The sequence below is a fragment of the Tursiops truncatus genome, chromosome 14 (genome assembly GCF_011762595.2).
Source record: "Tursiops truncatus isolate mTurTru1 chromosome 14, mTurTru1.mat.Y, whole genome shotgun sequence".
Lineage (NCBI taxonomy): Eukaryota > Metazoa > Chordata > Mammalia > Artiodactyla > Delphinidae > Tursiops > Tursiops truncatus.
In genome coordinates this window covers 81049717-81074687 of record NC_047047.1, presented here as the reverse complement: position 1 = coordinate 81074687, position 24971 = coordinate 81049717, and the positions used below count along the sequence as shown (strand labels likewise).

The following is a 24971-nucleotide window of genomic DNA, read 5'->3' as shown; positions in this document are numbered from 1 at the left end:
AGTGTCAGGTTCATTTTACCCGTATCTGCAGTAACTCCTCTGCACTTTGAACAGGTATGGATTGCCAGTGAACTTCCAGGCGGTTCTCCTCCAGCCGCATAAGAAGTCATCCACCAAACGTTTAAGAGAGGTTCTGAACTCCGTCTTCAGACATCTGGATGAAGTTGGAGCCGCAAGTATATTGGATGTAGGTATATTTTTATCCAGAAAGAGCTGCCTTTCTACAGTAAGGTCAGCCTCTCCACATGGGAGGTACTTTCCAAAAGTGGTACCTGCCAGACTGTTAGGAAAATCTACACTTCACAAATGTGAAAGTTTAACAAGAGGCTGTGTGTGTGTTTGGGGTAGGGGGCGGACGGTGGGGCAGAAAATACAGTCAATGCCTAGAGAGCTTTCCTCAAACAGGAAAGTAAAACAAGAAACGAATTCATGCACTTAGAATGTGACCATGTCTTTTGCAGGCATCCGTGGAGATCCCTGGATTGCAACTCAGCAACCAAGACTACTTTCCTTACGTCTATTTCCACATCGACCTTGGTCTTCTTGACTAGAAAGATGAGCCGGCACCGCTAAACTTGCATATTTGTGCAAATTACCACAGACACTTCTTTCCTTTAGCCAGAGAAGAGTTTAAGTATCCTACAGAATTTAAATTTTTAGAGAAATATTGCTCACAAAAATTAGTTACAGTTGTATTTATTTTTTTTAAGTTACAATAAAGGAATGTTCTCAATCCTTTGAATTGTCTCTTCATTTACATTCTAACAGATTCAAAGCTTCACTTTTCTGAATGTTTTACATAAATGGGGACTTCCTATAAACTGCTAACCTGCCGCTTATTTCACGTCTTAAGGGACATTTTGTGAGGGTTTAATAATAGCGTATTAAAAACCGTGGGCTAACTGTATACCCTAGTAGTCGCTGGTGATGGCCCAAAGACAAAACAGTGGGGGTGGAATGCAGTTCTCACTTGACAAACCATTGTTTTTCATCCTTCTATATAAGCTCGCTTTACGTTTCACACTTACAGTTGAAACTCAGCCTTGCAGGACACATGTAAAATCTGTGTGGTGGCAGGCATCCAGACGGTGTCATGTGAACCACAGGTTTACAGGGAGGAGAGACATCAAGGTCATCCCTTCATAGTACTAATTTACTGAATTTAGGATGTGGACACTAATTTCATACATTTATTGGCATTGTCCAAAATAGTTTTATTCTTTAATGGAAAAAAGCAATTAATATTCAAAGGAAAGGATCACATTAAAAAACCTGGTATGTAAGAAACAGCCTCCAAGAACATTCAAGCAGCAGTCAGAGGGAGGGAAAAACGCTTAAACAGCCCATCAGTTTTCTTCAAAATATTATTTGACAGAAACAACCCAATTCACCGGCTGTGACAATTCACAGAATTTTTCACTGTTTTCTTGAGACGCAGAAGTTCACTGTTGCAGTGTTTTCAAATGACCAATCAGTGTTACTTCTTGGTTAAAAAGGCCACTGGTAGATCCATCTGATTGGAAAGAATGTTCCTTCACTGCTGGAAAATCCGCTCCCAAGAAAAGAAAACTCGAGTCTGTGCGGCACCTCTCATAACTCATCTTTCTCCAGGTCGTCGAGCTCCACGTCACTCAGGTCAATGTCGTCCTCCACGGGAAGCTGTAAAACGGAAAGCCACCATCAGGCCCTGCAGGGTCTACACGGAACCACAGACAGGGCGACCTGGAAGTCTGGCATCTCAGTTTACAGAGCACTGAACTTCCAGAGGGGCTCTGGTCACAAGTTTCTCCCCAGTCCAGCTCCTGCTTTTAAGTTTGCCTATTATTATATAGATAGAAAACTAACAGCTATTTAACTGGTCCTTTGGAGGGGGGTGGGCAGAAGTGTACCGGAATAAATGCTAATTTCAAAGCTACAATTTTGTACTTCTCTCAAAGTTAATGAATTCTAGCTTAAATGTTCACTTTACAGGTAACAGTCAGGAAAGCAACCTCGCTGAAATTGATCTCGGTGTCTCTGTCGCGAATATCCTATGCCACGTAGCACCGTGTAATACGGAGGATGGGATGAAGGGTCTTGCGACAAAGAACACCCCGAAAGGCCCGTGAGGGTGATTCTTCAGGTTATGCTCACGGCAAGGCTTAGGTGTGATGCAAAGGTCTGGTTTACAAGTAGCAAAGATGCACAGGGATCGGGAAAGTAAGGGGCTGGACCGAAGCCCCGACAGCGAGTCCTGCTCACACACAGCTCGGCCCCGGGACTCACCTCGCCGTCCTTGCCGTCCCAGGGCTCTCTGGTGCTGATGGCAGGGAAGACCCCACCTCCCACGGGGGCTGTAGATCCACGCCCAAAAGACAGCTCCCTTAGGGGAAAGTGAGCAGAGCACGGGGTTAACGACGGACTGCTGGTGCGGATGGAGAAACAACTTTTCAAAAGTAACGATTTCCCTACTCCCTGCTATGTCCGCACAGAGGCATTTCTCACCTCCCTCCCCGGAAAAGCACTTCATGAACAGTATTATCTTTTCAATCAGGGACAACAATGTAACCAGATGACAATATAATGACATTCCTGACTAAGGCCTTGGCAGTAGGTAAAGCCAGGTACTACCAATAATTAAAACAAAATAGCAAACATATCTTGCTAAAATACAACTTAAGTGTGTAAAAACGATCAAAGTTGACCCAGAACATGGTCTAGACCAACACTAACACTTGATTAACAAAATTCCACACTAACTTTAGAAAGGCTTTTTGAAAGATGGTACCTTAAAACTGAAATCCTTTTCTCAGATTTCTAACAGGAAGCAGAACCCACAGGCCCCCTCAATGATCTATAGGTGATGGTGGCAATTTTCACACATGTCAAGCTTTCAGACAGAAGAGTTGTACCACGAAACAGTGTGTTAGGTTTTGACTTTGGCAGGTATCGATAAACATTTCCCTGGAAGGATGTAGAGGCGATCACCAGACGGTGAGCAAGGCTGCTTTATAAAAGGCGCCCCCTTGGGCTTCCCTGGTGGCGCAGTGGTTGAGAGTCCGCCTGCTGATGCAGTGGACGCGGGTTCGTGCCCCGGTCCGGGAAGATCCCACATGCCGCGGAGCGGCTGGGCCCGTGAGCCATGGCCACTGAGCCTGCGTGTCTGGAGCCTGTGCTCTGCAACGGGAGAGGCCACAACAGTGAGAGGCCCGCGTATCGCAAAAAAAAAAAAAAAAAAAAAAAAAAAAAAAGGCGCCTCCAGATATCCTCAGTGAAGGGTGCTTAGAATTAGGAGTTCGGGATTAACATTTACACACCACTATATATAAAACAGATAAACAACAAGGTCCTACTGTAGAGCACAGGGAACTATACGCAATACCTTGTAATAACCTATAATGGAAAAAGAAATGGAAAAATACATATATAGATAAATATATGCATAACTGAATCACTTTGCTGTACACTTGAAACTAACACATTTGTAAATTAATTATACTTCGATTAAAAAAAAAGAATATGGGTAAAAGAAAAACAAACAGGACGTCAAGTTTCCTGTATGTGTCCGACAATAGTTACTGTGCACGGTAGGAAAACTGGGTAATTTTACCCGTCGCTTCTGGCTACTTCGCACACTTGACAACGTGTGTCAGCGGTTCCGGAATTGAGGGCAATTTTTGCCCCCAGCGGACATCCGGCAAATGTCTGAAGACATTTCTGATTGTCACAACTCAAAAATCACTGAGTGTGAGTGTGTGTGTGTGTGTGTGTGTGTGTGTGTGTGTACACTGCTGGCATCCGGGGGTAGAGGCCAGGGATGCTACTAAACATCCTATAATGCACAAGACAAACAACTACCCGGCCCAGAATGTTGAGAGTGCCCACGTTGAGCAACCTTGGTGTACACATGCCAGTTACATTCAGAAAACAGGATTATAAATATGTAAAAGCCCACTTTACCACCATTCCATGAACTGTGCTGTATGGGTAGGACAGAGGTATTCAGCGCAATAAGTCAGACCTGTGTCACACGCAGGCTACTACATCCGCCAGAATGGCTCAATTTACTAGGGAAAGGCACAGGACAATCCAGGCTCTGGTTTATGTGGGAAACACAAACCCGTGTATATAATAAAAAGTCAGCAGTTCTGCTTCTTACTAGTTGTGTCCTTAATCAGGTTATTTATTATCTCCCGACATCAGCCTCTAGGTTCCTACTTAATAATGTCAGCGGCAAAAGCAAACAGACTAGAGGAAAGATGTCAAACCTTCAAAAAGGAACAAAACCTTGAGGGCAGAGAGTTCAATCATCATTTAAAAAATAACAAAAAAGGTTTTTTAATTGCTCAATTACGCACTTGCCCTCTGGCTCCATCTTCCTTTTAGGCTAAATGCTAACAGATCTCTCTTCTAACTAAGAAAGCCTGGAGAAGCATGGCCACTGCCTTCAAACTGAATGGCCACGAACGCATATACCGGCTTGGCCAGAAAGTTCGCTTGACATCTTACAGAAAAACGTGAACGAACTTTCTGGCCAAGCCAATATATGACTCAGGCCCTTTTTCACTTCTGGGGGCGTAAAGTACAATTATATACTTGCCTTTTCTGGCTGCTACTCCAATAGAATACAACATGACTTTTTTTTTTGGCCACACCATGCAGCGTGCAGGATCTCAGTTCCCCAACCAGGGACTGAACCCAGGCCATAGTGACAGCCCGGAATCTCAACCACTAGGCCACCAGGGAACTCCCATAACATGACATTCTTAAGGAAAGATGCAGAAACCACTAATGTCACCTTGGGTTGACCACAGTGTTCAATTGCTGCCCCTACATTTATAAATTGTTAGTTTAGCTTCACTGTTACCATTAACTTCTATGGGCTGTTTGACGACCTGCATATACGCACTGATGGTTTTTGTCCTTGGTTTTCCAATAGCCACGCAGAACGTGGCAGGTGTGTGGTTTTTCAAGTACGTACGCTGGTGCCTCTCGCCACCAAGCAGATGTATCCGCCAGCTCTCTGCCAGGCCCCACCCCGGCCAGCTGGAAGCAGTCTCCTCACTAGTGACATGCTCCGTACAAGTTCAGTCTCCTTAGAAAAGAAGACTCACATGTGGCTAGAAACAAGCATACTGCCACGTTTTGTTTCCTTCCTATTCATTACCGCAGACTTTTCTCCACTGGTAATCTGAGGTTTTCTGTTAACTCCAAGACACAAAGTTTGAGAACCAGTGACCTGTATGATCTCAAGCAAAAGTAACTGTCTCAAGTTTACAACATGCTGTTGTTCCTGGAAGCATTTACCTCCTCTGTACTTTACGTGAGTCCAGAGGCTTAGTCTCAAGGTTACTTACTACTCTCCTATACTCAGAGCTCTAAGGTTTTCTAGATTGGAATTCGCTGTTGAAAAAGGATGAAGCACACTTACGAGTAGTCTTCCTGCCAATGTCCCTGAGGGTAGGGATGCCTTTCCTAACTGAAACTGTTCCAGAGACAAGAAGTCAATCGTTCATTCATAAATATTTACAAGAGCTTATTACCAGCCAGGCTCTACAGTGGCGACTAGGGGTAAGTTTTGTGTAAAAGATTCAAACTCTGTGGACCTCACAGTTAATAGGGAAGAGGCATTAATCAAATCACCACAAATCTAAGAAAAGTATGGGTTAACATTCTGTATTTGCCTAAATGAAGACTAAGTCAGTTTTAGGATGAGCTGAACAACAGGGCAGCTTAGCGAGCTCTGTAAGTTGGTTTTGAGTCTGAGAACCTATCATATTGTTTGCACGTTTTGGAGTCACTTCAGTTAGTGCACTCATTTTCAAATAACTACATTCTAAATCCAATGCCCAGGGGTGGAAACTCTATCACCTGAAGCCAGGGGTACAAAGCAGCCTAGAGCGGGAGTGGGTGAGACGGGACTGCTTGTAGCCCATATGAGACCTTTATGAGAATGAGGACAAGCCCAATGCCAAGTGCACAGAATGGCGAGGTGGCCCGAGAGGAGGAATGTGCTAGTATGACTCACTAAGTAGAAGACTTCCACCGCACAGGAAGACGCCTCCAAAGCTCTAATTTATAAACGCTAATTCTCTGAAATGTGAAACACAAAACTATTCCATTTATTGCCTGGTCTCTATACATCTAGTTTGGAACCAACTACCACAATAGAACCGAACAAAGAGACAAAACAAAGACAACTCAAAGAAGCAAGGACTTACCTGAGAAACTCATTAATGCCTTGCTCACTGAACGATCCCTTCAGAAGAGCAAATTTCATCTTGCGTGCGTTAATAGCCGCCATGGCGGGGTACCCAAACCCTCCGATCCCCAGCGCATTCTCAAGCTCAGGCTGGGCTCCGGCTTCCGTCCACAGCCACCTAGAAAAGCAGGTTGGTTTTAGGGCAAAGATCCCCTTTGAGTTAGTCAGAACCTGACTAACAATTAAAGAGCAAAAGATTACACATCTTTTGAATGAAATAGGTGAAAAAATAAATGAAAAATTCAAGATTAGTTTTTAAAATAATGTGTTCTAGATGTGCTCTGAAGTAACTACAGTTCCTCTCCTATGTTCCCTAGACCCTAACCCCGGAAGTCCCCCAAACGGACTGGTCTATCTCTAGGACTGTTTTTCCCCTCAGTCCCCAAAATACTGTCCAACAAACCTGATGAATTTTCTCTGTCACCTGAAATCCTACCAACATCGTTTGGGTTATTAAGCACGTTCTTCAGCAGCGTAACAACTTCTTTTTAAAAGTTAAGGATATGCCATTGTTTAATACATACAAACATGCTCAACCACATCTCTGCCCTTGGGGCTTCCCGGGCTGTCCGGTCCCTGGTCGGGGTAACATCCCGCATGCCCCACAGAGAGGCCACAAGAAAAAAAAGGAGAAAACGCTAAAAAAAAACCTCTTCCCTCCACTCATACAAGGGAGAAGAATAAGGAACTTGGGCACGCAGCCTTCTGCAGGCACACAGTAAACACCTGCTGGACTAACGGAGGCGGTGTGAGGCCACTGTGAGAGGGACAGCAGGGACACGTGGTGCCTGGGACAGCAGTGGATAAGGACGACATGGAGCAAAAAGATTATTAATACAATGGAAACAGAGACAAGCTTTGTTTTAAACATTTGCCTGCGTCCGGCCCTCACTCAGAAGAGGGTACACACCTCTGCTTCTGCTTTCTTTATCTAGCCTTCGAGGCTCTGCTAGAATTGAACTCTGTCACTAATGGCGTTTTTCCCTGCTAGCCTAGAACCAACCGCCATCAGAACACGATTCCTCTAAGAAAAAGTGCGCTGGGGTACAAATAAGTGTGTTATAAATAAGAGGCCTGCATGACTTCATTTCCTCCTAGGTGGTCAGTGTTTTTATATCCTAAATAGAAAAACATGCCAAAGTGAGCCCAGGAGCAGAGCCTACAGAAAACACAGAGGGAGCCGCTTTCGCGCAGCGCTGCACTCTTCCACCCGGACGACACTGAGACAGTTCGATAACTTACCCCCATATTTTCTTTTTGTATTTGTCTGCCAACTTCAGAAGAACTTCCAAGTAAGAATTTCTGCCTGCAGCTCCTGATGTAAATGGACAAAAAAATTTTAAGGTAAAAATAAAGGAATGGGTAAAATTAATCTGTCAATTAAGCGTTCTCAGAGCGAGGAACACAGCACAACGAATGGAAAGCGGCGCGCCATACCCGTGTCTAGAATATGCGGCAGCACAGCCACGACACAGAGCTGGTACTCCTCGCACGCCTTCCTGGCGATGTCCTCGCTGAGGATCTGCGGGGCGCAGAAGACAGGGTGTTGGAAGGCCACGTGACACAAAGCCCAGAGGTAAGCTGGCGTGAGCACCGTCACTCTCGTTACGCGCAAAGCAACTCAAGAGCTAGATAAGCCTCTTCCCAAGTAACACTTCTGTGTGCGTTACAGAAACACCACGAGACGTTCTGTGAAGACTTCTGCTTTTATCCCTCAGCCATCTATCCGCGGTGGTGCTGAGGCATTTGTATACACACACGGATGGTCAGAATACCTGCGCGTAGCCTGGCTACGACATTTAGTCGTTTGGACAGATAAAAAAGACACATTTACACGTATCATACATTCACATGAATTTGAGGCTCTCTGTGCCTGTGTCCCCATATTTAAAATGGAGATTAAAAACAGTATCTACCTCTAAGTGTTCAGAGGAGAATTAAATGAGAAAAGTCCACACAGACGCACCAGAACCGTGCTTGTCACATGGTCAGGTGCTCAATGGATGTTAGCTATTGTTTTGAGAGCGATACATGAAAGAATGGATTCGTTCTATCTTTAAGACGCTAAGGTACACTTCTGCTCACAGTGCGATTATTTTGGCACTAAAACTTATGAAGGGCAGCCATTTTCAGACAAGTTTTCCCCATCTGAAAGTACAAAAACACTCTAAAGAGAGAATTTTAAAAGAGAAGAGAAAGAGCTTACTGGAAAAGACAGCAAGCTATTACTGCTTTAATATCCTCTATCATCAGCCCGGAAAAGCTTCCCTTACTACAAGTGATTGAAGAGGTTTAATCACCTCAAGGAGCTCAGGAGGCGGAGCGTTATCAGAAAACAAATCAAGGGCCCGGGAAACGATGTCGGATCTCGTCCGTCCCCCATCATAATCCACAGGAGACTCGCCTTTCTGAAATATCTTGATTGTAGGAAATCCCCTAATCTATTAAAAAATATCAGAGTACAAATCAAATTACCATTTCATAAGAAATAAGATCTTTATGGTTTCTAAAACTACCTTATAGGTAATTTAATGTAACAAAAATATTCCCTAGCCTGCATCGATGTGTAAGGGACAGCACACAGAGGTCTGTTAATCAGGGGGTTTTAACAGTCTCACTGCCAGGCTTAGCCGAATCTTATTCAAACCCTGGATATATACTTAACACAGTCTATGTGCTCTAGAACAAATAAACCAATTTCAAAAGCTGTACGAATAACCCGCGAAAGCTCGGGCTCACATTAAACACATAGGCAGTGCGATACTGAAAACAAAACAAACAAAACTAAAAAGCCCCCAACAGTCTTGAGTGCCAGATTCACTTGTTACAACAGTAAAACGATTTAATTTCGTCATTACAAAACGGCTAGCCTCCCCCCTCCCACGTCCTAGAAAGCCCAGGAGTACTAGATGGTGTAGCAGGTGAAAACACAGGGCACCTCACAAAGACATCAGCCTCGGAAGCACACGCACCTCGTATCGGCTGGCTAGAACCTGGTTAACGGTGGCGTCCACAGCTGCGAGCTTCACTTTTCCTTTCGTTTGCTCTTTTACCTCTGTAGCTGCCGCAGCCCATTCTGGCTCTAGACTGTAGAAAAATACCTGCGCTTTAACAGTGTATTTTAACTGTAAGCACAAATACTTTAACTGGTGTGTGCATTTCTGCCCAATCCGGTTAAATCACACTTGGGAAACACTCTGTGTGTAGCTTTACGAAAGGCACGATGCCCCCTTCACATTCACTTCCTGGTCCTTCGTCCACCACGCCCCCCAACTCTGGATGCCGGCTCCCTGTTAATCACTGAAAATATGACGAGAGGAAACACTCGGCCCTAATGCCGATGTTTAACATTCATTCAGAGCCGGAGCTTTTGGGGAGGAGATCCTGGAGGTTACCTATGACCTGGTTCAGCTCTTTCAAAGTGAGCCACGTGGACAGACTAAAAAGCACCTGACTTAAAAAAGCACCTGGTACAAAGCACTTACTTTTTGCAGTGTCCACACCAAGGAGCATAGAACTCAACCATCCAAACATCTTCACTGTCAAGAACACTCTTATCAAAGGTGTCGTCCGTCAGCTCAATCACGTCCTTCTTACTTGAACTGTCACTTCTACCCTGTCATTTGTGACATTAAACCTTAAGTTACAACTTGGCCAAAACGAACACTAATCCTATTCTAAATATATGTATAACAATAATCATTTCTACAACTTAAAAGTTTTGAGTTCTTCTTTCAACTGAAAACTATTTTACTCAGATTGGGGACATTCCTTAATATTATTCTTTTTACTTGGCAAACAGTATTTACTTTCAAACAATTAGCAGTACACTCAGTGTAATAAGGAACGTGTATCTGAACTCCACCCCCCCTTCTATCTTCATTAAGAGAAACCTCAGCATGGCTCAAAGAACCACCTTAATAACACCATTCTAATTCAGAACAGCGCTGGTTCATCCCAGGACATCCAGTTAGTACCTCTTCATAAAGTCCCTACCATTTAAGAAAGCTAAAAATAACATTTCATCCTTTTATCTTTTCAAGGAGTTTTCTTCAGTACTAAACCCACGAAGCAGTCAGGATCGATACAGTGCTTTCCGCTGCCTGGGCCAAAAGCCATGGGGGTAGGAAAGACAACTGTGCTCATTAAATGTCTAAGTCTGAAATAAAAGGCAAAATCATGAAATCTCTGGTGAGCTCTGAGTCTGTCTAAAGAAGCTAGTCTCACTGGCCTCCTAAGAGAGTGAAGGGCTGTGTGTACACACGCAGGCAGACCTTGGAGATACTGCGGGTTCGGTTCCAGGCCACTGCAATAAAGTGAGCATCGCAATAAAGCAACTCACATGAATGCTTTGGTTTCCTGGTGCACATAAAGGTTATGTCTACACTATGCTGTAGTCTAGTAAGTGTGCACTAGCATTATATCTAAAAGACAATGACCATACAGTAATTAGAAAATACTTCAGTGCTGAAAAATGCTAACCCTTATCTGAGCCTTCAGCAAATCATAATCTTCTTGTAATAGTAACACCAAAGATCACCGATCAAGATCACCATAAATATAATGAAAAACTCTGAAACATTGCCAGAATCTCCAAAATGCGACACAGTGAGCAAATGCTGCTGCAAAAATGGCACCAAGAGGCTTGCTCGACACAAGGCCGCCACAGACCTTCACTCTGTAAAAAGTGCAACACGACGAGGTGTGCCTGTGTGTACCAGGAAGAATTCAATGCCTTTTCGCAAGAACATAACTACGCCACATTTCACACACAGGAATCTGTAATACCAATCCAGAGAACAGGAATCTTCTTCCTTGTCCATTTATGTAAAGATGCCCAGGGATTTCAGCCCGACTGCCACAGACACGGGCCAGGAGGTCATCCAAATTTCATCCACGTTTGCCCAAAGCTGACCTGGAGGAGAGCTGGTCTCCCTCTCTCCACTTTGGAACTACAAACGCCATGGAAGCCAGATTCCCACTCCCACGGCCTGGGGCTCTTTCTCCCACTGTAGGCCAAGCTCTTGTCCTTCGGCCCTGGGCCAAGGAAGCCATCTCGGGCCGTGGTTCCCGGCCTGCGGCTGTGGCGGACGCCCTAGGACTGGCTATGGCGACAGTGATTCTGAGGGGCCACGCGAGTAGGCTGGGTGTCTGACTCCCTTTTGGAGGGAATCAACCTCCTATTACTTTTTAACCGAAAGTCCACCAATTTAAAATATTTTAAGAAGTAATTATCTTCTACGCAGAGTTTACAGTCAGGCTTAAAGATCACGCCACATTAAAAACTGACATTATACACAGCCTTACTTGCTTTCCAGAACTATATCCACCACTCCTGCCTCCAAGGCGGCCCTTTACGAGCTGGCGCAGAGCACCGAGAGCAGCGTCTACGATGGCTTCACCAGTTCTGCCACCTACGGGAAGACAACGGGCCATCAGGTGAGCGGGGGCGGGCGGGCTGGGAGCCTACATCGGACGCTACCTGAAGACTTGAACCTTTACATACCTGTCAGCTTCATCTGATGTTCAAACAGACCTAACACCACGTGTATCTTTAAGACAGCCAGTTTCTTCCAGAATGTATTTCCTGCTAGACTTTATGCTGGGAAAAACTAAATCCTCTTCTTCAGTGTTAGGTTATTAGTGTGAACGAGGACATTCTGTTCACCCATAAATACCATCTACTATTGAGAAGAGTTCACAAATGTTTACTGAATGTATAACACGTACACAGATGAAAAAGAAGGTTATCTAGTTCAGAGAGCAGGGGAAATTTCTAAACACAAAGTACCAAATGAGGCAAATGGAAAAACTATTTCTGAGATAATAACAAGTAGGATACGAGGGGTCCGAAGCTAAGAAACTGGAAAGCAATCCACTGTTTTCTACCTTGCTTAAAACACTTATTTTGGGCTTTTAGGTTCTGTAGCTGAACTTACTCCTAATATAGGAAGTAACAAGCCCCGTATTAAAGATAGTGACAATAGCCTTTGGAAGTTTACCAAAAACTATGTGCTCAAGAAGTTAGGGGACTATTAACTGACTCAGAAGAATATGGATAATATATGCCTTGAGACTATCTTCAGAGTTTAAAGGCAAAACTAACAAAATCTTTTTAGAAAGTTTCTTCTTTCTTCTCCTTTCTTAAAAATAGAGTTTTCTAATCAAACTGCCCAGGAAGAGATTAAAAACTTCTGAGAACGCTTCAGACTTGACATTAGAAAGAAAATACACAACAGCAGCATTCGGAGTGTGTTCAGATCATCCTGCACTGCATCCTGGCTGAGATTACCAAGTATGTCACTTCCTGAGACAGAAAGGCAAGACCTCAACATAAAAACAGCCTTCTGCTCCTTATCTACTGCAGACACCTCCACCTTCTGAACCAGTGCCCCTTCCACCACCAATCTCCACCTGGAAATATACCAAATCAAGAAAAACACTAGGGGGACTTCCCTGGTGGCACAGTGGTTAAGAATCTACCTGCCAATGCAGGGGACACGGGTTTGATCTCTGGTCCAGGAAGATCCCACATGCCATGGAGCAACTAAGCCCATGCGCCGCAACTACTGAGCCTGTGCTCTAAAGCCCACGTGGCACACTACTACTGAGCCCACGTGGCACAACTACTGAAGCCCGCACGCCTAGAGTCCGTGCTCCGTAACAAGAGAAGCCACCGCAATGAGAAGCCTGTGCACTGCAACAAAGAGTAGCCCCCGCTCGCTGCAACTAGAGAAAGCCTGCGCACAGCAACGAAGACCCAACGCAGCCAAATAATTTTTTTTAAAGTGAAAATATAAAAAAAAAAAAAGAGAAAAAAAAAGAAATACACTAGGGAAAAAGACAGAGAGGGTTTTCTCACTCTAGACCAAGGGTGAGCAAACTGTTCCTGCAAAAGACCAAACAGTAATTATTTTCATCTTTGCAGGCCATACTGCTGCAGCTACTCAATTCTGCTGTTTTAGTGTGAAAGTAGGCATAGACCATATGAATGAACAAGCGTGACTGTGTTTTGAAAAACTTCATTTACAAAAACAAGCAGCAGGACAAACGCTAACCCCTGCTCTAAACATTCCATTTTTACAAGTTAGCAAAATGAACAAATTATATTCCAAAGCAGGAAAGCAGGTGGTTAGTCAGAAAAATGAAACTGATCATTTTATGGAACTTTAGAGCTGGGGAGTCTAGGAGAAATGATGTGTCTAAGGCCTCATCCCCAAGTATTTTGACCCCCATCTTGGTGAGGTACCAACCACACCGACACTTACCAAGTTACATGCTTTACATGTACTATTTCAGTGAAACTTCCAGTAGCCTAAAACAGGTTTTCACATCCCCATTTTACAAACAAGAAGCAGATCCAGAGAGATAAGGTATTCTGTTTAGCCAGCAGTTAAACCCAGGCCAGGCTGTCTTCAAAGCTCACGCTATGGTTTCTCTGCTCCCTTCACATTCCCTTTTCTGAGAATGTTTTCTCAATCCGCTGGATACAATGCAGGACACCAAGTGCAGATAAGACAACAGTCACTTTGTTTTTATCGTGATGCTGATTCTCCCCGCCTCCAACCCTGAAAACTTGTTCCTCTCACATAAAGCAAAACCTAAGATTTTAGACTCTAAGTTTAGTCACTTACATGCCCCTTGTAACAAAATCTTTTTTAAAAAAAGATCAAATGAGCCATAATTTAAACTTTAAATACATTACGCCCAATACTTTTATTGGACCCTGGGTATGGCTCAACTTAGCAATTCTGTCTTAAATATGATGCTTGTGACATCTTAAATAACAGGCGATTCTGTAAAAGAACAGGGAATCTGAGCCAAGATCCTCTGCCCACTTGCCTCAGTGACTCACAGCAGATACAACTGACCACTGTCTATAAAATGAAGAACTTGTGGGACTTCTTTATTATCAATAGTTTAAAAGACTAAATAATAGCTTTAATATTCAGATACTATACATGTCTACAAGGTATAAAGATTCATGGGCAAAATACTCCATAGTAATAGCAATAGTTTAAACTGACTTCCAAATTACAGGACTCTTCTTTTTCCACGCTGATATGCTAGACCCGCCCCACAGTGAAGGGACGAGCAATCAGAGCAAGAAAACACTTGCAGATCTTTTCAAATATTAAGTAATTAAAGAAACTTATTAAATATTAACTAACTATAAAATATTCAGTAACTAGTATTTTTTAAAAACTGTAATGAAAAAGAGGGAAGCACGAAACATCATTACTCTCCCATTGCTAAGCCTGTGGGCCTAACCTAGTATAAACAGTAATAAAAAAACTTTTACCTGTTTGACACATATTAAGTCTTTAGAGCAACCCAGAAGAGGTAGGAATTACTCTATACCATTTGACAGATAAGGAAATTCAGGCACGAAGAGGGTGAGAAACTTGCAGGTAGCAGGGCCAACAGGTTATAGAGTCCCAGGTTCCCTATTTTCTACCTACCTGCTCAAATTAAAATTCCAACCAATGGAATGAAGTAATTAGGAAAAGTCCTTACCCTGATAATCTTCTGGTTGGTTTTTATTAGATCCAAAAATCTTAATGGTAGGAAATCCCTGAACGCCATATTGACCTCCCAGGGACTGATGTTTATCTGCGTCAACTGCACCAACTTTTACAACATCCTGTGGAAACATAAAAGAAATATCTATTTTTCTTTCAACCAGAGCAGATTCCACAAGAACCCATCATCTGATGATGCAGACTCAGAGACAAGATAGTAAAGGTTCCATTCGCCAACAGAATCAATGAGAACTTTAGCCTGGGAATCCATTCCTAAATGGAAAGCTGGGCAACATGCAAGTCAGCTGTGAGGAAACTGTGCGGCTCCCAGAACTAGCTCGGCGAAGCATAATCACGCCATTCAACTGGGCAGCAGAATTAACAGAAGCAGACAAGAGAAAAATCAGAATGTACAGTACCCCTTTGCTCCCTACATAATTTTGGCACCAGAACAAGAGTATTGGGCTTCAATATGCAAATTAACTTCCTATTGTACATTAAGTCCATTTGCTTAATTAAACTTATTTTAACATACACAGGTGAATGTGGACATCTCAGAAACTCACTTTTAATGCAGTTGCTACTTTCTTCCATTCTGGTGTTAACCTTTGGCAGTGGCCACACCTTTCAGGGGATGAAAACACAAAGAAGGCAACAGTTAAGTCCTTGATTCCCAATTCAAGAAACGTTCACCAACAGTCTACTGAGTGACATGCCCTGAGGGTGGGGACCTGCAGGGAGAAGAGCACTAAAAACCATGATCGGTGACCTGAAGGAACTCACTGTCCTGATTCTACTATGATCCTCTTTCATATCATCATAAAAAAGCTTCCAAATTACTGCTGAGTTAAAGTGTATTTAAAGAGTTTAAACAAACACTATCATTCATAACTCTCTCCCTGAGTGGAAACTTTAGTGTTTATCTGGTCAAATGTGCCTCATGTGCGGTCCCAGTTGTATGGCTTAGCAAAGTGCAGGTTCTTGGGCCCCAAGAAACCAGAGTTCCTAGAGAAGGGGTTCAGGAACCTGTATTTTAATAAGTTCTACTAGTGACTCTTAAATCTGTTAAGCTTTGATAGTCCCTGATCTAGTCCAAACTGTTCATTTTATAGATGAGGCAACTGTTTTAGAGTCTAGATCTCCAGTGCCTAAATCTCAACATTCTTTGGCTCCCACAAGCAGCTTGTAGAGGTAAAAATGCACATGTAGTCCCCATTTAGTACGGCTAACAAGTGAAAAGCACTTGATACCGCAAGGTGGTGATAAAAGAACACGAATGAGTGACAGTCACATGAACACAAGGAAAAATAATCTTAATCTTTTAGGTACCAGTACTTGCAAAGAATTATCATGAAATATAACACACATAGAAAACTGCTTTTAAACATTATATATACAGAAATCTGTTATGTTTAAATCAGTCATCGAGGTTATAGGTAGCTGTATTATTTTCATCACTGTATAATACCCATTGTATGAAGACAGCATAGCTAGTTTATCTATATAGGTGACTTTTTCCTTTTTTAAACAAAGTATATTTTCTTCTAATTAAGTCTCTAAGGAGCTAATGAGCCAATGCCACGTGCCAGCACCACGATGAGCACTCTTCATACAGGATTTCATTTAATCAGCACAACCACCCTGCAAGCAGGCTTTGTCATTTTCATTTTACAGATGATGAAACAGAGCCTGAGAAGTTAAGAAACCCTCCCAATACCACCCAGTGACAAAGCTGCCTGACAGGTTTTCCTGGCTCCAGATCCCACATTCTTAATCACTATATAACATCACCTTTCATAGGGGCTTAAGTTTAATCCAATATTTTATTTTATTTATTTATTTTTGGCTGCATTGGTCTTCATTGCTGTGCACGGGCTTTCTCTAGTTGCGGCGAGTGGGGGCTGCTCTTCGTTGTGGTGCACCGGCTTCTCACCGCGCAGCCTCTCTTGCTGCGGAGCACAGGCTCCACGCGTGCAGGCTTCAGTAGCTGTGGCGCACGGGCTTAGTTGCTCCACAGCATGTGGGATCTTCCCAGACCAGGGCTCGAACCCGTGTCACCTGTGTTGGCAAGTGGATTCTTAACCACTGCGCCACCAGGGAAGTCCAATCCAATATTTTAAAAGTCAGGATCTTTCAGCAAAACGTCCTGAAATGCTGATCCTACATACTACATATACAGTATGTTTTGCTATTTAGGTGAGCTACTTAGAAGTCCACAAGTCAAAATTTTACAGGACTTTGTGCCTCTTTAATTTCAATTTATTCTAATGAAATAAGGACTCAAATCGGAGATTGTCAGAGTATATACCCCCTTCAATTCCAATGTAAAGCAATGTAAAGACAGATCAAAATGCCACAAATATAAATATAGCAGCACACCCTGTAACTCAAGGGTTCTTCAACTGGGGTCTAAGAATCCCCAAAGGACTGGTGGATAAAAATTGAGGGGCTCTGTGAACTTTGATGGGGAAAGAAAAAATCCTGTATTTTCATTAACCTGTAATTGAAATTTAGGATTTCCTTCAGTTATAAACATTAACAACATATCATAGTTGGTTAGTACTTGTGACTGTCACAAATAAAAATCAGAGCTATTTTCTTATCACCACTACAGTTGTTGCAGGTATCTTTAAACATCATTTATGTTCATCACTGTTTCAGTATTATGGTAGCTAGCTGTTAGATGTTGGTATTTACGTTCCAGTAAATAAGTAGTACATAATCATATCAAGATTTATTTTGCTATTTTAATAATGTTATTCCAACATTTTAGGTTTCCTTTGTGATCCTATAGCCTTTATTTTATACATGTGTATTTGTTGGTTTTTTGTTTTGTTTCCGTTAAAGGTTTTAACTACATAAATAATACTGCATTTTGACTGCACAGATGACCCTTGAATAACATGGGGGTTAGAAGTGCTGACCCTCTGCAGTGGAAAATCTGCATGTAACTTTACAGTCAGCCCTCTGTATCCATGGATTCAACTAACAGTGGATTGTGTAACACTGCAGTACAAATTTGTTGGAAAAAAAAGAAAAATCCACATGTAAGTGGACTTGGCGCAGTTCACACCTGTGCTGCTCAAGGGTCAGCTGTATGAAACTGGGCACTATTAATTTCAATGGTAATTACAAGTTTGTTCCCCTCCCCCCGCCCCAGAAACAGATGTAAGGCAAGAGAAGAGCTTTTAAATCAAACCAAATTTTCTAATTACATATTTTTGGAAGCAACCCTCTTCAAGAAACAAAATGGAGTCAACCACTGGTCCTTCCCTTTCCTTTGCCCGATATTCTCTCTGCATAAAGTCAATTTCCCGGGCTTCCCTGGTGGCACAGTGGTTGAGAGTCCGCCTGCCGATGCAGGGGACACGGGTTCGTGCCCTGGTCCGGGAAGTTCCCACATGCCGCGGAGCGGCTGGGCCCGTGAGCCATGGCCGCTGAGCCTGCATGTCCGGAGCCTGCGCTCCGCAACGGGAGAGGCCACAACAGTGAGAGGCCCGCGAACCGCAAAAAAAAAAAAAAAAAAAAAAAAAAATTCAATTTCCCTTCCATCTTCACCCCACTTACCTCATCATAAAGATGTATCTTCCTAAAATTATACGGGTTTTTTCCTTCCTTCTTTCTTGCAACTATTAGCTACTTCCACCATTTTTTTTGTCATTGGCTCAATCTCTGCACCCTTTAACAGACTCAATCAACAGTTTCCCTCTCCTCTACCTCTTTTATTTATTTATATTTTGCCATTATGAGATCTATTCTTATTAGTATTACATGGATGTGTCCTCTACCTCTTAATCAGTAAACTAGGTAAACGAGACGGCTGAATAAAATTACATTTTTATGTAGTATTTTTCTTAATTTTATAAAGTACCATAAATAACTGACAACTATTTTATAATACTTACCATGGAGCATAGAATTCTACAAGCCACAAACTATCACTCTGAATAACTTCTCGGTTGAAGTTTGACGGAGTTAATTCGATTACATCATCACTAGACGAATACAGACCATTAACTGCTATAAAGAGGGTACAGCTCATCAGACCTGGAGTAACAACAAAAAGCACACCATCAACATCAGGGTTCATGCTGACAGGAAATGTGGGCCACCAAAGTCCTTTTCAACTGACCAAGGCCCTTTACAGAGGACAGCCTGGGTCAGCTCTCTCCTAACCCCCTTCTCCCCAACTCCCACCCCCAGCCTGGCTGCTGCTGTAGCCCCTGGAATTTGAGTCCCCCCGGTGCAGTGCTGAACAAGGGAACAGACAGCCCACACCCTCATCTCTTGAGCTGCCTTGGGACCAGATTTAAATACTCTTCTTAGTGCTTTTCCTACACTAACACCTTCATTCTGTACAACAACACTCCATGAGGCAGTACTATCATCACCGTTTCATGGGCAAGGGCACTGGAAAATGGGGAAGTTACATCTAGCTCTGTGACCCTGGATAATCCACATGGTATTTGTTGTGTTATTCAGTTGCAGTATTAGCACGCTATCTTTATTAAAGCTTATTGATGGGAAAAATAATTATTTGCCTCCCCTACTAGACTGTGACTCTCTTAAGGGCAATGATTGTTTAAATATTTTTCTTTCTACTAACACTATCCATGGCACATCATCAGGCGCTCACAGTGTTGCAGGATGAGCTCCCAAAGAATGTTCATGTGAACAGTGTTATAAAGGAAGGACAGAGAGTCTGTATCATTAATAGCATAGTTTAGCCACACTGTGGACCAAGTGTATTTTTGTTGCTACTCTGGGAACTTACATGCAGATTATAACAATTACATAGAAAAACAAGTTCTGAATATTTAAAAAATCCAAGTTTTCTGAATTGGTAATGTCAGAATTTTACCTCCTTTAAATTTGTCTGTGTATGTATACACAGACACACAACATAAATTATATATGTTATATATGAAATTTTATAAAATATATAATTTGCTTTCTAACTGCATTGTCTAGTATCTCCAGAATAATGCTAAATAACAGAACGTTTTTTACTTTAATAGGTATATTTTCCCATTTGCTAGCTTTTGGGTTGAAACAGATAAACTTCATGATATTAAAGAAATTTCTATTACTTTCTTTTCAACATCTATGAAGATGACCATATAGTTTCCTTCTTTTAATCTCTTGATGCAAAGAATTATAAGAGACTCACCTGTCTTCTAAGAAAGCATGTGTGTATATGCCATCTTAGTCACAGTTTCACATGCTTACTTTGTAAACAGAATTTGGAAGATTTCAAATGGAACTTTTTGAACAACCCAATGGTAAACTTCTTCTGGAATAAGTGTATACTGGTGTTAATTGTTCTACTGCTAAATCCTCCACCTTATACTTACAAGGCACTTTGAATTTGTAAATCACTTTCAAACGCATTGGATCCACTTGATTTTTCACAGCACTACTAACGAGAACGTGGCAATCGTCCCTATTTTGTAAATAAGGAAACAAGGGCAGATAGAGAGCAAGTGGCCCGTCTGTGGTCACACATATAACTGGGAGAGCAGCTCCCTGACTTCTACTTCCAAGCTCTACCCATTAAACCATGTTGTCTTTTTAGTGTTCAAGATAAAAATGTTCAGTATGCCATGGGCATGAATAACAATGACACTGTTTGAGAACACTGCATTTGAATGATAGACATGACTAGTATTGCAGGAACTTAACTGTGGACTTTCCTAAGGGTGATGTGAAGCCACTAAAGGGTTACCATGCAGGGGGTAGGATCAGACTTGCTTTCTATAGAGTATTCTGGCTGCAGTGTGGACAGTGGATGGAGAATTATCAGGAGAGCGGTTTCACATAAACCAGGGGAAAGACGGAATGAGCAACAGTAACAAAGGCTACTGGGAGGTGAAATAGGAACGACTGCAAACTGTCCACTGGATATAATGACAGAGAGGTCACTGGGGTCCCGGGCAGTTGAGGTACAGTAGTGAAAGTAAGCAGCAGTCAGGCTGCACAGGGCTGGAGAGAGCAGGAGGGGACAAGCTGTGAAAATCACACAATAACTCTTTAAACAAGTTTCTTAGAAAGAGCAGGAGACAGTAAGAAAATGGGGGATAGAAGGAAGCTTTCTTTTTAAAGATGGGAGTGAGCTGAGCACAAAGTGAAGAAATATGTGGAGGGAGAGGCTAAAGTACAGGGAATAATGTAACAAAATGCCTGAATTAGGAGGCTGGGAGGGAACCCAGAGTCAGAGACGGGGGTAGCTTGCAACCGAATGACCTCGTCTTCCATCTCAAGAGGTGGGAAAGGGTGTGGATGGAGGTCAAGCCAAACAAAGCGAGGCTCCCTTGCTAACTGCTGTGCAACATGGCAGCCGCTGGCCACACGTGGCTGCCCCAAACTGAGGTGTGCTGTAGGTGTAAACAGCACACCAAATCGCAAAGACTTGGTAGGGGAAAAAAGTAAATTATCTCATTAATATTTCTGATATTGATTTCCTCTTGAGGTGATATTTTAGATATACTGGATAAATAAATATATATTAAAATTAATCGCACCTACTTCTTTTTGTCTTTTTAAATGTGGCTACCAGAAAATATAACATTACATACAAACTTGGCACTATATTTCTATTGGATGGTGCTGCTGGGAAGATTACAGAGTTTGACATATTTAATAAAGCAAGTAAATCAAGAACCTAAGCAGAGACAGTCCTAGATCTGAGTAAGCGTGAGAGGAAGTCTGGTCTTAGGAAATCCTCTATGGAGATTTACTACGTTTAAAGACGTTTATCTTCTTTAAAAAAAAAATCCGTAGGAGTTATTAGTTTTTCAATATACTGAGCTCCTTGTGAAAGTTTCAAAAATGAGAAAAGCCAAAAAAAGAAAAACTATCAACAGTCCCACCAGAATGAACTATTAATATTTTGGTGGGTACTCTTAACTAACACATCTACACTATACAGAGGCCTAAAAATTTATATAAATGTGATCTTACTACATACATTCCCTTCTGTAACCTTTTTTCACTCAAAATAAGTTACATTTTCTACATAAGTAATTATGGATTACCCATTACCCCCCATGTAACCATTTTTAATGGCTGTATCATGTTCCTAATCCACTACTGACATAATTTGATGGTCTCCATTTTTCTCTATTAACAGGCCAATACTAAAAATTCTAATACTTCTTCCCTCCTCAAATAGATATGATTTCTTTAAGAGAAAATCTTACAAGGGGAATGGGGTATGGCTGACATTCTGATATATGTATCTGTCCAAGTACCCTCCAAAAACTGCCGTCTTAACTAAGAATAACACTCACACAGCGCTGTGTACCAGTAGCTCATCTACTCTATGTGGTGAGTATCATCACGCCCATTTTTAGCACAGGACATGGAGCAGAAAAGGTAACTTGCCTAAGGCCACATAATTAGAAACAGCACCTTGCTATGCAACCCCAAATTTTAACCAAAGGGCTGGAGCCTACAGAAGCATAACCCCAGGAGGGGCATTCTATGGCCCGTGGCAGGAGAATTACCTTCTTTCCCTCCTCATGCCAATCAGGGACAGCAATAAACAATGTACCTCCTCCTCATGCTGTGTCAAGCAGGCCGCAGTCATCAAAGGATGAACCATGACTGTTTACCTCAGGAATGGGCCTCCCTGCTGTACAAAGATGGTCATGCCTAATGACACTCAGTAGGACATGAACTTGAGCTTTTTTCCCCCCCTAGTAAGGGGGCTGGACTTTTCTTATCTATAAAGTGGCCTGGTTCTCACAGGAGCATTCCCTCCTCATAAACGGCTGTCAGTGGAAATGTCTTGATGAAGGTTCAAGACCTAAGTTCCTCAGAAGGCAGTAAGACCTAGTAGGGTTACAAGGAAATCAAACATGCTACTCAGAAAAGCATTAGAAGAGGTACAAATTCCAACAGCTGAAAAGTAGTCAGCAACTACCCCCACAAAACCCCTCAGCCCACTTAAGATGATAAAAAGTAGGTCAAGGCTGACCAATACCGTTCTCTTTCTAAAACTCACATGGCCATTCCACTCGCTGATAACCAGCACCGACGGGAAACCGGAACACCCGAGGGTCTAGAATCTATGTGAGCAGATGAGCTTGCCATCTGTGGCCTCCCATGATTCCTCCAGGGTAGTAAAGGATGTTATAAATCCACGTCACTAACATCTCTGTCCCACACCTGCCAGCAAGAGTACATGGTCCCAAAGCACTCATCCAGAAACCGAGAGGGCGCCCCAAAGGCTGACTACATTTATAATAATGAATTAACTGTAAGAATCCTACAGTCTTCCACAGCCCTGTCTGAAGTCACTCGCAGGCAACTGTACAGAAACTAAGTTCTTTCCCCCTCATCTATTCTCTCTACGGTAATATGGCAAATGTTTCTAATACGGCAAATATTTCGATCTTGTTTACTCTCTTTAGACATATAAATTCCTTAATCCTGAGAACAACCCTATGCAGTACTAGCCCAGAGTGGTTAAGTAACTAGTTCCCAGCCACACAGCTAGTAGATGCGGGGGTGACGGAGAGGTGGGACTCAAGCCCTGCTACCTGGATCCACAGTGTTCAGGTATCCACTGTCAGAGCACCTTGGCTGGGACCAAGGGGAGCCCAGGAAGGAACGGGATCCTCAACCACACTACTGTAGTCTCTAAAACTGACATTTACGTAAGTCCAGAAAGTCTGGGTTCAATTTGGTTGTTAGAAGTGCAACCACATTTAAAGTGCTCTTGCATCGTAAGACCCGCTTTAGGAAGGATTTATTTCAGGACCGGGTTTTGATAGTTCAGGTTTTTTACAAGTGGGAATTCCATAAAACAGGTGGTGAGGACAACTTTCAGTGTGAGAAGCCCGTGACTCTCCCGCACACACTCGAGGCCCAGAACAAGGTCCCCCTGCTAGGTGGCCCCCCAGTACCCAACCTCGGCCAGGGATCAGCCATAGCCGGTCTCTGGGCTCAAAGGCAGCTCCCGGCCTTCGCTCACACCCGGCCCGCCCAACGCCGCCCCTTCACCGGAGCCCGGCACCGGCCACTCGGCCCCACGCTCGGAGCTGTCCCAGGCGCCCTGGGTTCGAGCCCGGTCGCGGGGCTCCCGCCTCCGGCCGCGCTCGCGCACACGCTCCTCCCGGATGGGAGGAAGTCGCCCCCGCCAAGGGCGCCCTCATCTCCCCACGCGCCCCGCACTTTTCTGCCCGAGGGCCCGCGCAGGGGGCTCCGGCCAAGAGCAGCCCCAGTCCCCGGAGCTCCCCCACCGCCCCAGGGGCTTCCCCTACTGCGTCCTCCGCGTGGGCCGGGCCACCGACCCTCCCCGCCAGCGCGGGCCCGGCCAAGGCCACGCACCCGCTCGCTCCCCCGTCCGCGGCCCGCCACGGGGGTTCCCGGTCTCCCAGGCTGCCCCTCCACCCGCCCCGGACGAAGAGGCCTGCGCCTACCAAGCACCAGGCGAGCCATGCCGAGGTCCGGGGCCACCGCGTAGTCCAGCCACCGCCTCGTCCAGCCACCGCCTCCCCTCCGCCGTGCCGCGCCCCCGCCGCCTCACGTCCAGTCCTCGGCCCGCGAGGCAAACGCGGGGCGGTGCGGCAGGGGAGGGCCGGAAGACGTCACCAAGCCGTGGCCGCGGCTTATTGGTCCCGACAGACTTCTCTCATTTGCATAGCCAATGGGAGGCAGCCGGGTAGAGGTTACCGGTTTGGGTTTTGAGGGGGCGGGGCGAGCGACGGAAGGAGGGACTAGCTGGGGGCGGGGCAGGCCAGCCCCTCCATCCCGCGTGTCCCTCACGTACGTACGGTGGCTCCTGGGCTCTCCGTCCTTTTCTCTCCAGGAGTACAGTACTTGGTTTGCCTCTCTGATCCTTAGGATTCTCTTTTCCCACTTGTTTCCAACGAGACCGTTTCCAACCCTCATTCATCCCTTGTTCCCCCCCACCCCCGACCCTTATCCTCTTTGTCTCTAGGGAGGATAAGTTTCTTTGGGCCCTCAGTACATCTACGACCTTATCAAATGACATATTAGTTTTTCCTGTGCCCGAACGAGTATTCAGTCATAAAACACTTGCTAAACACATACTGTATATAACATAATTCAACAAGTATTTATTTTGTTGAATTACTTTAAAAGTTCCCACGACCAGGGCACAAGACTGCAAAGCTTTTCACAGACAGGCACTCAGTTCTCTGTAGAAACCCTGTGGGGCTTAAGCTTCAGAGCTCCTAACT

General features: G+C 43.8%; 2 protein-coding genes across 6 annotated transcripts in view; one reads left to right on the top strand and one right to left on the bottom strand.

Annotated features, from left to right (window-relative positions):
* Positions 1–738, top strand: part of ATP6V1C2 (ATPase H+ transporting V1 subunit C2) — a 54427-nt gene extending 53689 nt beyond the window's left edge. For 2 of the 4 annotated variants that reach the window (XM_033838009.2, XM_033838010.2), the window contains 2 exons: positions 55–187; positions 462–738. In XM_033838009.2, coding sequence (XP_033693900.1) covers positions 55–187; positions 462–551 — 223 coding nt within the window. In that variant the 3' untranslated portion in view covers positions 552–738. Of the gene's footprint in view, positions 1–54; positions 188–461 lie in introns of those variants that run through there. The other 2 variants (XR_004521680.2, XR_004521683.2) reach the window with 1 other exon arrangement.
* A 451-nt stretch (positions 739–1189) lies between these two features.
* PDIA6 (protein disulfide isomerase family A member 6) lies at positions 1190–24342 on the bottom strand. Of its 2 annotated transcripts, XM_033838012.2 has the most exons (14): positions 22769–22791; positions 20118–20206; positions 18669–18810; positions 15330–15387; positions 14759–14885; positions 11549–11655; positions 9727–9857; positions 9214–9328; positions 8542–8682; positions 7679–7763; positions 7484–7556; positions 6201–6359; positions 2266–2362; positions 1190–1659 (listed from the first exon to the last, which is right to left on the bottom strand). In XM_033838012.2, the coding sequence occupies exons 1-14, from the start codon at positions 22774–22776 to the stop codon at positions 1591–1593; spliced, it is 1401 nt and encodes a 466-aa protein (XP_033693903.2). In that variant the 5' UTR covers positions 22777–22791; the 3' UTR covers positions 1190–1590. The 2 variants fall into 2 exon arrangements, with proteins under 2 accessions (XP_033693903.2, XP_004310311.1); XM_004310263.4 differs by lacking the exons at positions 20118–20206; positions 22769–22791 and adding an exon at positions 24189–24342.
* Positions 24343–24971: the final 629 nt, after the last annotated feature.